Below are 14,441 nucleotides of genomic sequence, written 5' to 3'. Positions count from 1 at the left end.
TTCAATGTATTCAACAGTTGTATTTTTATTTAAATTGAAAATGCATGTATGTTTAATGACATTTTTTTTTATATATCGGCCGTTTTATTTTCTTCTTGTTCAATATCATTTTGTACTCTGGTTCTCTCTCCTCTCTCTCTCTCTCTCTCTCTCTCTCTCTCTCTCTTTGTTTCTCTCTCTCTCTCTCTCTTTGTTTCTCTCCCTCTCTCTATCTCTGCTACCACCTCCCGTTGTCACTTTCTTCTTCTTCTTCTCCTCCTCCTTCTTCTCCTTCTTCTTCTTCTTCTTCTTCTTCTTCTTCTTCTTCTTCTTCTTCTTCTTCTTCTCCTTCTCCTCCTCCTTCTCCTCCTCCTCTTCCTCCTCCCCCTCCTCCTTCTTCTTCTTCTTCTTCTTCTTCTTCTTCTTCTTCTTCTTCTTCTTCTTCTTCGTCGTCGTCGTCGTCGTCGTCGTCGTCGTCTTCTTCTACTACTACTACTACTACTACTTCCTCCTCCTCTCCTTGTTCTTCTTCTCCTCTTTCTTTATTCTTACATTCATTCTCTATTTCTTATTAATCCTTTTTTACTTTTCTGTTTTTTTTTGTTTTTTTTTTTTTTGTTTTTTTTTACTATGGACTATATTGGCAGGCCAATTTACATACATGTAGCTTACTAAGATGTCTTTCATATTTGTTAGCAATTCAGATTGAAATAGAGTATTCTATACATGATTCTTTTCATGAGAGATTGTTGACGGATATTGTACAAAATATATATCATTAAGTACTATATTGAAAAATTAAAGAATCTCTGCCAAATGCAAATAAGATTTTTTGTATTTATTCAGTTCAAACAACAGAATTGAAATATTCTGATATTCTAACTGCAAAATAAATTTGGTGCCTATTCAGAGTAATAATTGTGGGTTGAAGTACTAGCAGCTGTACTATCTATTGTATTCACCATTAGTTATTAGCAGTCATGTAAATAATATTTGAATTTATTGTTCCATAATCGTTTGTTGTAACTTCGTAGAAAAATCATTGTGCCTTGAATAAGAGGTCCGTAAGCAATGGTGTAAGTAATATTTGAATTTATTTTTCCATAATCTTTTGTTGTAAATTTGTAGAAAAATAAAAGTGCCTTCCATTCAGTGATACAATATAATACGACTTGTCGGAACTCGGCAAGCTGATTTGTTTAGAAAGACCCCCTCCCACCCCCACATAACCTATGATTTGGCATAGAACCTTTTTGTTCTTGTCAGCTGGAAGTTTAGTCATGGACGAGGTGACCCTTACCAAATTTTCAAGACATCTTTGGCCGGGAGGAAAATATACTTCAGAGGTTTCCCTACCTCCCCCCCCCCCCCCCCCCCCCTCCCGAGTGACCCTTTTTAGGGATGTTACCATTGTGTCATTTTGTCGGTAGTGTACACTCCCCGAATTTCAAATCATGACGACCTTTAAAGATTCAACCTTGACACGACCTCTAAAGATTCAACCTTGACACGACCTTTAAAGATTCAACCTTGACACGAACGTTAAAAATGTACATGTATTCATTTAGTATAGGTCTATATCAAACATGTCATATGCATAGATTTATTTGTATATACAGATAATTATATAGTGCTTTGTTCATATTGCCTAAGCAGAAACAAAGGAGAAAATTGCTCTACCTCACTTCCAAAACCAATGATAATTTTTCACGATTGAAGGCTTTCGAAAACGCCATGTTTATAGCCTTACCATAGAGCTATATACTACTAACACTTATTAATATATATCTCTATGAGCCTTACTCAAAAGGCTGTTGATATATTCTTCGTCAAAATGTCGAACTCACTAACAGAGTGTTTTAGAGGGATTAAGGAAAAGGGGAAGGAAAGGAAGAGAAGAGAAAATCTACAGAGAATGCCAATTCGTAATTTGTACTTTCTTAAACCTTTTCCTTGATTCCGTGATTTCATTGGCTGAAGGTTTTTCAATAACTAGGGATAAACCAGTTGTTCTTCCTTGTTTCTTGGCTCTAATTTTGCCACGACAGTTCCATTTTGTCGTATGTAAATAATAAGAAGTACTAGTATAATTGTATACATTCCACGTTGAAGCACCAAATTATAATGATTTTATATTTCAAAATATGTATATCCATAAGAGTCAAGTAATTTATATGAGAAACGTAAAATGAAAGAACAGACATGATTATATGAATGTATATTAGGGTCATGTATATGATCTTTACATGCTTCTTTTTAAAATATTATGCAATAAATTCAGTAACAGATGGAGACAGCTTTCGAAAGTTTTGCGTTTTATTTTTCATTAGCTCCTTCAATTCGTGTGAGGAATTTTCCTGATTATATTTGGATGTGAATTTGGAAGTATAAGTTCATTGGGGTGAACTGTGCTAAACGTATGTCGGGGAAAATATACTGCATTAAGGGAGGGAGGGGGGAAAGAGTGAGAAAAGGTGAAAAGAATATAGAGAGGGGATAAGGGAGAGAATTAAATAAAGACGGAAAGAAAGAGAGAGAGAGAGAGAGAGAGAGAGAGAGAGAGAGAGAGGAATAGAGAGTAAACGTCAGAGAAAAAAATAACTCTCTTTTAGGCTGTTTGATCATGAGTCATGTTTATTTGTTTAGATTTATTGTTTCTCGTTGCGGTAACCATACAGTGCGTCCTAGAAAAAACGAAACCAAGAATTATCGATGTTTTATCATAACTTAATCGCAATATAATTAATGAATGACACGTATTTGTAAAGCTTATATGCTCCTCTTTCATTTGATGCAACTCATATGTATATTATTTAACAAACATTAAAACAATTTGAAGAGAGGGTACCAAAAAGTCATTTGGCCGGCGGTATCTGAATTTCAAAGAGAAAATCACTTTTCTAGAAAGTTCATTTTCTGCCCTTTTATGATTATGACACCTCAATCAGGAAAAATGAGCCAGGAATAACAAAGTTCTGTTTGTTTAAAGTACTGCTTGCATTTCTATAATTTGGTTAAACGAATTCGTTTTCACTGGCTGCCTGACGTAGCAACAAACAGAGCTGACAAAAGACTTAACTCCGTTTCGTTGACGATCAGTCATGCAATCGAAAGAGATGAGCTTCTAGCGGAGTTTTTTTTTCCTACGGATAAGTTCTGTAGCTGAAAGTACAGATATTATTTTCGGATGAGCGGCGCTGTAGGCCTACATTCATGGAAAATGGAGAAATCGATAAATATCTGAAGAGAAATTGAACAATGAAAAAGGAAACCAAGTATTAAAAAATGAGTCGCAATTTTCCAAGAAATATTTCTTTATTCTTTTAATGTTTAATGTTACTGAGACAATTTAACTTACTGCAACACCCCATTTTCAAAGATCACTCTAGCAAAGACCTTCATGAACCTACTCAAGGGCAACCCTGCATTGTACCCTCTGAAATCTGAAATATACCTGCAGAAATCATGTTCGGGTTATGCAACATGTCGCAAAGCTAGTTTTCCATGAAATCGAAACCGGGCTGACCAGATTAAACTTATAAAAAAGCAGAAACACGAAGTTGCAAACCATCCAGAGACTCCTAATAAATTGCGTTACTGACTAATTAATTATATCATTACAAATCTTTATTCTCAGTTTTCTTATGTATAACTGATTTTCTTATAAAACTGAAGATATGGCGTATATATTCAATACTGAATGAACGCCATTAAACTCTTACCAAAAACAATAACATATCGCGCTTTTTTCCGCACAGGGCCTAATTTTACTGAGGTTGCATTGGGGTTGATGTATGTCTTTGCGATTGGGTCGACTGTCGAGTAGCTATAATTGTTGCGTATAATGTGAAATTGAATTCATTTGGGCTTGTAATGACCAGGCGATGCAAAATGCAATGTATAAATTTTTTTTTTTTTTTTTTTTTTTTTTAAGTGAGAAAATTACAAGAGAATTAAGAAAGAAAAGGGGCACGGCAGTTGGAGAATATACACAGAAGAGAGAAAAAGAAAAGGGGATTGAAAGGGACAGACAGAGAGAGGGGAGAGAGAGAGAGAGGGGGAGCTCAGACGCGGCCACATAGATGAATAAAGGAGAGAAAAGGGATGGAAGAAAGAAAGGAAGGAAGTTTGAAAGAAAGAAAAATACATACAGCCAAAGAGAGAAAAAGAGAGAGAAAAAGAGAGAAAAAAAGAGAAAAAAGAGAGAAAAAGAGAGAAAAGAAGAAAAAGAAGAAAAAGAAAAAGAAAGAAAAGAAAGAAAGAAAAAAAAGCAATGGAAAAACGAAAGAAAAAAGTAATAATCAACCGGTTATATCTTTCTTTCCTTTCTTTTTCTGTCTTATATCTTCTTTCTTTGCGCCTCCGGGAGATCGAGAGGCTTGCATAGCCATTGAAGATAGAGGGGAAGAGCTCGCCAAATTGAACTGCGCAAGCGCAGTGCAGTAAGAGAGTTGACCCTTTCATGTCTACTATTACTTCCGCCTAAAAATAATAATAAGAAAGTAAACAAATATACGAGATCCGTAAAGATGGAGTAAGAGGCGATCACACAAGGTCCGAACGTTAAATTCGTTTCTAAATACAACTCAATGTCAATATACTATGGCCCTAATAGTAACGACAAACTGAAATAACATCATGTACCAGCCACCACCGCATCCGAATTTGCCATATGGTAAGTTATTTCCATCATTTTGATTGAGGAATGGATGGTTTCCAATCGTGAATGAGAGAGACGAATGTCTAGCAGCTGATTGCATGCGCTGTACACACACGGTGAGCTGTGTGGGTTGATGATACATAGTGAGGTCATTCATTGGTAGCTTGTTTGATGAATGGTGTGCATATGCATGCGTGTTGATCTATTGTATTCTGTATGATGATGGATGCAAATACTTTAATTAATAGTTGCCGGTACTGGAAGCAGATAGATCAAAATTCAGATGATTTATTGTAAAATACAAAGTAACAACTAACATTAACAAAGAGATTCAGCAGTTCATAATCATAGTTTAGGAAAGATTTCCTTTTCGACAGCTAGCCACCCAAATTTAAGAAAATAAATATTGGGTAGGGACTAAACCCTACAGCTTATAAATAGAATGATTATGATATCTAATAAGATAGATAAAACATGATAACATAGGGTTAGCGTTAGCAGCTTAGCGCCGGGTAAGGCCTAAGGGCCAAGGGTTAGATTTTAGGTGACTGTCTTGGATCTTGGATTCTTTTCCTCCTAAATACTCTGAAGAAGAGTTTTGACTGGAGGTGGTGGAAGGTGGACGATTACATTTTGGAAAAACAGTTCTTTAGTAGGGTCTAACTGCATTTTTAAATGAGAGCGGGGAGGTTTGGTCGATGGTTGCTTGTTGTAGGTTGTTCCATGTCTTTACAGTCCTTGGGAAATATGAGTTGGCATAGACATCCGAGTTGGTGTGGCGAATTTCAAATTGGTTAAAGTGTCCTCGTCTACGTCTGTCTGGCTTAGGGTTGGTGTGAGATTGGTAGTCCCTTTATCATTTTGTCAAGTTGTCCCTTTATCATTTTGAAGAGGCAGGTAAGACGGTGTGCTTCCCTTCTGTCGCAAAAGAAATCTTTTATATTCATGATTGATATAATTTATTTCATGAAACCCTTTTTTTTTTGCTTCGGTTAAACTCAAATTCAAATATTTAACTCAAAATGGCAAAAAAACAATTGATATATCTGTAGTGGATTACAAAGGGATTCCTATTAATTTGATCATGCATATGGGGAATTCTTTAATAAAACTGATATTTGTCAACCTTCCCCATAGCCAAACACAGACGGTACCTGTTACGGCTTGCGCACAAGGGGCCAGAGGGATGGGGGGGGGGGGGGGGGGGAGATACTAGCGATTTTTTAGTTTATCAGTTTGATATCTACAAAATATGATTGGAAGGAAAATCAATTTACTTTACTTTCAAATTAACATGGAAAATCATTGTAAAACATCAAAATATAGATTTATTTTTCATATACTTTCAAAATAACATGGAAAATCATTGTAAAACACCAAAATATAGCGACTTACTTTCAGCTAATTTGCCTGTTTTCTTGAGAAAAACTGCCGTGATCAGATCGGCAATCACACACAACTGTATTGCAAAACCTCGCCTCACTTGCCCATACCATGTTCTTCAGTCTCTGTATCTATAGAGGCGATCAGTGGAGGCAGATGCAGTTTCAGCAGAACAACCGTCGATATCACAGACTGGAACGTACCTTTCAGTCTAGTTTACTGCTAGTCTAAAGAATTGAACTTACAGGATTGTAGTAAGATCTAGTGCTAATAGTGCATACTTAAACTCTTGATTACATCAGATCTTCTTCATTAATTGTATGCAACCATGCAAGAAACGAAAATGAAGAAAATCTAGGATGTTTAATGTAACTTTGTGTTCACTTCTTATGTTGCCACTTACGTTGTTTCTTTTTTTGATAAGAACGGTGCTAGGGGGAGTAAGAATTGGGCCCAGTTTTGATTTCAAAGGGCAATACAACTTTTTTAGCAAGTTGCAGATGAAAAAAAAAGAAAAGCAGAATAGTCAATGAATAACTCATACAATGAAAATGTGCAGCATTAACCTCTAACATTGAACTCTTTGATGACACCAGGTTGTCTTCTTCATTGATTGTATGCTGAGAAACTAAATGAAGGACATCTTGAATGTTTGATAAAAGTTAATGTTCACTTCTATGCAAAAAAAAGGGAAAAGAACAAAGACCAAAACAGCAACAAAAAGAACCGATAGATGTGCATGCCCTTTACACACCTTTCGATTGCCATGCAACTACATTGTAGCCTATAGGTCATGGCTTGCTCTAAAAAAAAAGGCTCTGTTTTGACATTCTTAGCCAATACAAGTATTGTCTATAGATATTCCCTTTGTAATGTCTGGGTTTTCCCCAGTGCTACCTTGATTGCCATACTTCCAAGTTTGGCAAATGGCCAGTTGAATGGTATTGCATGGATATTTTGAATGTGAAGATTTATGATTGCCTGTGTCTGATGTGAATGTCCCCGAGTCCTACTCATCTTACAAGGATCCTGACATGATGTCATCCAATGATTTACGCAAATCAGGTGTGTAGACCAGTATTTTTTTTATTTAAAGCTTGCCTGCTTATTGGCTGTACATCATGATTGTACTGTTCGGATGAGCCACATGTTTGACATCGCATCGCAGAGTGCAGGCAGAATTGAAGATGTGGGCAAGTTGTGTGGATAGTTTGAGGGCAACAATGTCTCATTGTCTCACAACAACAACAACAACCACTGTGCTATTGTTTATCCACATGTTTTAACTATCATTTGTGTAATTGTGTACCCCTACTTTGACCAATGTGAGATACATGTAGATCGTCCCTATTTTCACGAAGTGACGGTAGTGAGAAAAATCGTAACGCAAAGTGAATGCAATTTTTTTTCACTACCGTCACTTCGTGAAAACAGCGACGAGATGTGTGATACTGATAGTCTTATTATGTCAATAAGTACATGTACATGTATGTTCTTCACTTTTGACAATCAGTTCAGTAAAATAATCATTTTCAAATTACGAAGAAGCGTACATGTATAGATTATGAACTCAGTTTTGTGTATTTGTTTGATTTTTTTTCCTACTTTGATTGAGGAAGGAAATGATTTGCTCTCGTAAACCCTTAAGACATGTAGAGCCATGTACATATGAAACCAATCTCCTTTTTCTCATCTGATAATCATAAACAGTACATTCTATTGATTTCATGTACAGATGTGTACAAACAATGTTGATACAACAATGTACTGTACATGTCACTCAGCAAAATATGTTTTTATTGTCTACCTGTAGAATAAAAATGAGCTGTGTTCTGAATATGTTTATTCACCTCATACAGGTTTATATATAAGCTACCTTCAATCTGAGGCACACTTTCCACATTAAGTTGTTTACAACAACCTAAAGTTCCTGATCTAGCAACAGATCATGCATGCACACTGTTAGTTTTTAAACAATTATTTTGTACAGTCATTTTTCTCTAATTGATTTTAGATGTTAGAGTAAAAGAAACAGCTTCCATGCATCTTAGAAAAATTGTCTTAGCTTCATGTATTGAAATGAAGGTGGCATGAGGAGTAAAGCCTGTGAACATTTCAAAATCAATGAAATGTAAACTAATATCTCAAAAGTTTGCTTCAGTTTTGTGATACTTTGATGTGAAACATTTCTCAAAAAGTATAACTAGTACCGGTACTACAAAAGGGCAAGTCGAAGTTATTTACTTTTTGACATTTCCTCACAGTCATGACACTAACCTCAAACCAAAAAATGTACTTCATTTTATCTTTCTGTCCATTCTTTGATTTACTCTGATGAGTGCAAGACAAAGGGCTTTAGTTCAAATAGTATGGCTGTAATCACTGCTTTGTTTTAAATTTTGTACACGTAGTAACCTCAAACCATAACAGACAGTGCTATATCAAACACATTTGACTAAGGAAAGCTGGGTTTTCCCCAATTCTAATTGGCCAATGAACTGTGAAGTCCGATGGCTTTAAGCCCATTACCGGTAGTAAAGAATGAACAATAAACTAATTATTGTGTCATGAAATCTTACTTGTGATGCATAGTTTTTTGTAAACCTTGTGCCATGGGCCTTAAGCCTTTGATAGGGCTCATGGTGTGTCAGATGTTATGTTTCATGTTGTTGGTACTATAATGACCATTTTACCTTAAATGGTTTTAATTTTCTAATTTGAAAGGCAACCAATTGCTCACACAATGTACATACTTTTCAAACGTGCTTGCATGAAAATAGCACTCTTTATTTTGTTTTGCATTTAACTCTATGCAATTTTTGGGGCCTCGTTTATGACTTTCGGGGGCTATTTTTGGCATTTCGGGGGACTAGTTCACCCTGAGCCCCCCGTGTATTTTTTCCCCTGGTATATAGTCTTGATGTTTCACTTATTGCACAGGCAGAAAGAAAATTTCTGAACTGTGATTACCGGTAAACAAAATTATAACAATGAATGAACAAAACTAACTCAATAATTCATGTGTGGATTGTGAGTATCAATGGATTTTTTATGTGAATAGCAGTTTGATGATGATTAGCCATGCGAACTGTGCTAGTACGAAAGACGGTAGATGTGGGATATGAAATCAAGTGTGTAATCCCATATGTAAATTGGTACACAAACAGTGTGAATGGGTCCTAATTTGCAGCAGTAATTTTTTTAAACTATACTTTCTGTAAATTGTTCCTGCAATGTGAGGCAAGGTGCTTGAATGAAAAATGTAATGTTTTGTATTAATCCATTAATTATATATTCCCAAGGTTGAGTTTATTTATGAAATTTCAGAATACAATAAGTAATGGTTTTCTCTGCTTTTCTTTTCCTTTTTTTTTTCCTCAACAATACAGTGTATACTTTTTAAGGGGTTGACGTTCATAAGGCTAATTGCCTTTTTGTTAACCCCACATTCCCATAACATTTTGTTTGCTCCTTCCATTTGTATTTTTCTTGTAATCAATCTTTTATCTGTATATCATGTTTGTATGTTTAATGTTTTTTATGGAGAATGTAATAAATGAAATGAAATGTTATTTTTATTTTCATCTAAATTTGAAGTCTTTTATAATTCCCCAATAGGAGCGCCACCATTCCCCCAGGCACCTATCCAGCGCCCGCAAGCCGGTCAGCCCCCTCGCCAGCAGGCCATCCCCGGCCCCGCTCCTATACAGCAGCAGACTGCCACCACCCTCCAGGGGCAGACTACCCTCCCGCCCATCACCGCAGGCGGGCCACCCGGTCCACCTGCCCCTGCTGCTCCTCCAGGGGGGCCAGGGGGCCCTCAGCCTCCCCGGTCTGACCTGGTGGCCCTGCCGTCCAGGCCGGGGTTCGGAGAGGACGGTCGTCCCATCGTGCTGAGGGCTAATCACTTCCAGGTCAAGATACCGTCGATTGAAATCTTTCATTATGACGTCACCATCACTCCTGATAAATGCCCTCGTAGGGTGAATAGGTAATTTATCTCTTCCTTCTGTCTTTCTTTTTGATTTGAAAAAGTAAAGCAATCATAATTTATCAAGAAAGCTTTAAATACAGGCCGGCTTAGTTTAACTTTACCCTTGAATTGCACTTTGAAATATCATCTTGCTTGAAGTGTTTGCTAAAACTTTGGTCTTGGAATAGAGCGGCAGAAATTTACACAATACATGTAAATGTTTTTTCTGGTATGTCAATAAATGTATATTGATCACTAAACCAATTTCCATCATTAATTAGTGCAGAGGGTAAGCTAGACAATTTTTTTTTTTACTAAAATGTCATTTTTGTGTTATACAAAATCATTTGTTTGTTTCATTTTTATTGAAAAGGAAAATTGATTCTTCCCTAAGTTCTCTATTATACTAAACATTGATTTCTTTAAATTTACAATAAGAGGTTTTCTTGCATTCTAAAAGAAAAATCACAAACTTGTCAACTCATCTGACCACCCTGTCAAAATGTCTGATACATGTAAGGCCTCTCCTCATCAGACTGATTAGACCGAAGTTGCAAAATAACTTGCTATTTTCAGACTCTGGATATTTTCCTGAAGCTCAAAATTGCGTCTTCACAAGACTGATATGCTCATCAAAAACTGGCTCGGACGGGCGCAAATTAGCCGCTATTTCCCAAATAGCGGTCTATTTTTTAAACAAGACCAAGATTTCTCAGGATATTTTCTCAACCTAATAGCAGGCTAATTGCAACTGTGGGCTGATGAAAACGCAAATTAGCTGGTTAATTTGAGATCGGGCCAGTTAAAATAGCGGGTTATTTTGCAACTTAACCCTATTTTAACTGGGCTATTTCAGACCAGGTTTTTACTGGGGGGGGGGGGGTCAATTTGACCCCCCCCCTAAGATCTCAGCCGTTTCACCGCCGATCGCCACGAAAATTTGCATGCATGTCAAGTGAAGTGTATAAAATACTATGGTAATTTCAAATTTTTGAAAAATTCACTCATTTGCATATTTATGGTAATTTATGCAAATAAGGTCATCAAATTCACATTTCTGCCCATGATGAAGACAGGCCCATTTTACCTGGGATATTTGTTGGTCATTCCCTCAGTCTGAAGGCGTCAATATTATTACTTACGGTAGTCTTTCTTTTCGTTACTAGGGATGTGATTGACACATTGGTGAATGCATACAAGGCCAGATACTTCCAGAACAATCTTCCAGTGTTTGACGGGAGGAGGAACATGTACACCAAGGAGCAGCTACCTCTTGAAAATGAAAGGGTAAGTCCTTTTTGTGTGTCTGTGTCTTTTCTTTTTTTTTAGATGAAAACATTAACATCCTCTGTTGTATTTTTCTGTGTTTATTTTTTATCTATAACATGTTTATCATTTTGCTTTTCTGAGACCTTTTTTTACATTTTGTATGTTTCGGTGGTCCTTATTTTTGAAGCATTCTTTCTCCCTTTCTCTCTCTTTCTCTCTCTCTCTCTCTCTCTCTCTTTCTCCCCCCCCCCTTTTCTCTCCCTCTCTCTCTCTCTCTCTCTTTCAGTCTCTGTCTTTCTCTCTTTTACTCTATCTGCAAAATTCCTTTTTAGTTTTTATACATATTTGACCTGCAGTGTATCTACATTGAACATAAATATTTTGTTTCTACCAAGAAAATAAAAGAAAACAGAAATTAACTACTCAATATAAAAATCATACATTCAGATATAGGTGAGAGAATAGATGAGTTAAGTATGTAATATAATCTTCTTTATCTAATCCCCTTATTGTTACAAGTGTTTTTGATATGATCGTCAGTGACATGAAATGAAATGTCTCCCTCGTAGGTTGAACTTGAAGCTACATTGCCTGGCGAGGGGAAGGACAGGGTTTTCAAGACTCAGATCCGATACGTCGGGAAAGTGAGTCTGTCCCTGCTGGAGTCTGCGCTGAAGGGAGAGGTCGAGCACATGCCATACGATGCAATACAAGCGTTGGATGTTATCATGAGACATCTCCCATCAATGAGGTAAGACACCCCTCTGCAGCAGAATGGAGTTGACCCTCCTGTGTATTGATTATGGGTACATTGAGGAAGTACCATTTTTTGACAGGGAGTTTAAGACTCAGATTCATTACAGAATCTGCACTGAATCATGAGACATCTCCCATCAATGAGGTAAGACACCCCTCTGCAAGAGAATGGAGTTGACCCTCCTGTGTATCGAGTGTGGGTACATTGTACATTAAGGAAGTACCATTTTTACTGAGGGTATGGTAAAAATGTAATCTGGTGGGGGTAAGAGAAAGGTTTTTAAAAGACTCAGATTTGTTACAGAATCTGCACTGAATCATGAGACATCTCCTTTCAGCAAGGCACCACACCCCTCTGCAGCAGAATGGAGTTGATCCTCTTCAATGATATGTGTGTGATGAATTGGGAAAGTAGCATTTTTACTTTATTAGAGTAGGATAAAATGTTACCTTATCAGGGAGTGGATAGAGTGATCAATACTCAGATCAGAAATGCACTTAAAGAAGTCTGATATCTCCCACCAATGAGGTATAAGACACCCCTCTTCAACAGAATGGAATTGACCCTCTTTTAGAGTAACTTATTCTTTTATGAATTGTTCAGAATAGAATCATGTCATTCTTTTTAGGAATTTATTGATCTTTAATTGATCAAAATAGATATCTGAAAGATTGACTCTTTTTACAATGTCTAACTCTTGCATACCTGAAAAAAAAGCTTTACTGAATACATATATATGTATATTTCTATATATATTGAAATCTTTATTAAAAATCAACTTAATCATTCGCTGAAGTCTGTTCCCTTGTTGAGTGCAAGTGGTGCTCAAGCAGGTACATGTACTAGAGTGACTTTGATTAAAGTAAAGCGGAGTACCGGTATGCGTTCTTATAGCAGGTAGCTGTGCTATACAAATTCATCAAACAGGTGACTCGTGTTCCTAAGACCTGTATTTTCCATCTCTGATCTCTGTCCCCGCCGTCTTCCTTTTCCAGGTATACTCCGGTAGGGCGATCTTTCTTCTCGCCCCCAGAGGAATACTTCCATCCCCTCGGTGGCGGTAGAGAGGTGTGGTTTGGATTCCATCAGAGTGTCAGGCCCTCCATGTGGAAAATGATGCTCAACATAGATGGTATGTGAATGCTTCTTACAGTATTAGGACAATGACGATTCCTTTTATTATTTTGATTTTATTGGATGCTATCAGTTTCAGTGTTATTACAGCTTGTAATCATGAAACAATTATATATTTGTCGCATTACCATTGTCTTCATTATCAATACACATGTTTAATATAATCTGATCATTATCTGTAATCATATGATAGTGAATGGAATTGAGGGATATATGAGACTAAATTCCCCAAGTTATAATTATATTGCCCAAAGCCATGTAATTTAGTTTAAAATATTTTAAACTGATATCTGTGTATATTTCGTAGTAAAAATGTAGTACCGGGGTAGCTCACTTTACAGAAAAGTCAGAAATAAAAGTACTCTTTACTTCTGTATCCTTTAATAGGGCATGGAAGAAAACCAGAATTTTCACATTGTCTGATTGAATAGATTAAAAAGGTCTCATCTTATTTCTGCACTGAAGTAGATGATGCAGGCTTGATCTCTTTGCAGTTTTCTATGACAATATTAATAGGCTATTGACCAAATGGAATATTGATAAAAACTAGCCTATTTACATGTATCATATTGATTTTGTATTGATTTTATTGATTTTCAATTTTGACTACAGTATCGGCGACTGCATTTTACAATGCTCAGTCCGTCATAGACTTCCTGTGTGAGGTCTTGGATATCCAGAACATCTCAGAACAACGGCGCCCTCTATCGGACTCGCAGAGGGTAAAGTTCACCAAAGAGATCAAAGGTGAGGGGATACCTTTAGACCTATAGAGTTTTAATGATATTTCAAAATATATAATGTCATGGTTCTAAGACTATTGTACTTTTAACTTGTAAATACATGTACTTTTCAATTGTATTCCAATGGGAATTACATAGTAAGACTGCGACGATGGAATTTTTATTTGATATATATAATTCTGAAGAAGAAGAAAATTATACACAATTAATATTTGAATATTGATAAGTCATAATATGTGAGGTCCCAAATGTTTCATTTCAAGGAGGTTGTTAGTGGTAGTAGAAGAGAAATCAGCCTGAAACATGTCTTTAAGTACCATCTCATTTTGCTTCATGTGCATCATAAGATTAAGGTTCTCAAGCATTGAAGAAAATAAATGACAGAATTATTAAAGTAGACATACATGAATACTTTTTTAAAACTACGTAAATATTTAACTTTTTCTTTTCTTTTCATGATAATAACTTGTATTTGATGATAAAATTGTGAAATTTCTCCGTTGACATATCATTTTATTATTCAGAGGGAGCTATGCAGATGTA

General features: G+C 36.3%; 1 protein-coding gene across 3 annotated transcripts in view; it reads left to right on the top strand.

Annotated features, from left to right (window-relative positions):
- Positions 1-4,495: 4,495 nt before the first annotated feature.
- Positions 4,496-14,441, top strand: part of ago1b (protein argonaute-2) — a 35,087-nt gene continuing 25,141 nt past the window's right edge. The window contains exons 1-6 of one of the 3 annotated variants that reach the window (XM_011665315.2): positions 4,496-4,654; positions 9,641-10,013; positions 11,162-11,282; positions 11,834-12,015; positions 13,017-13,153; positions 13,768-13,902. In XM_011665315.2, coding sequence (XP_011663617.1) covers positions 4,618-4,654; positions 9,641-10,013; positions 11,162-11,282; positions 11,834-12,015; positions 13,017-13,153; positions 13,768-13,902 — 985 coding nt within the window. In that variant the 5' untranslated portion in view covers positions 4,496-4,617. 3 annotated transcript variants of the gene reach the window in all.

Source organism: Strongylocentrotus purpuratus, unplaced genomic scaffold (genome assembly GCF_000002235.5).
Source record: "Strongylocentrotus purpuratus isolate Spur 01 unplaced genomic scaffold, Spur_5.0 spur5_scaffold_7, whole genome shotgun sequence".
NCBI classification, from domain to species: Eukaryota; Metazoa; Echinodermata; class Echinoidea; order Camarodonta; family Strongylocentrotidae; genus Strongylocentrotus; species Strongylocentrotus purpuratus.
The sequence above is the reverse complement of the archived record's forward strand: the minus strand, read 5'-3'. Positions and strand labels throughout refer to the sequence as shown.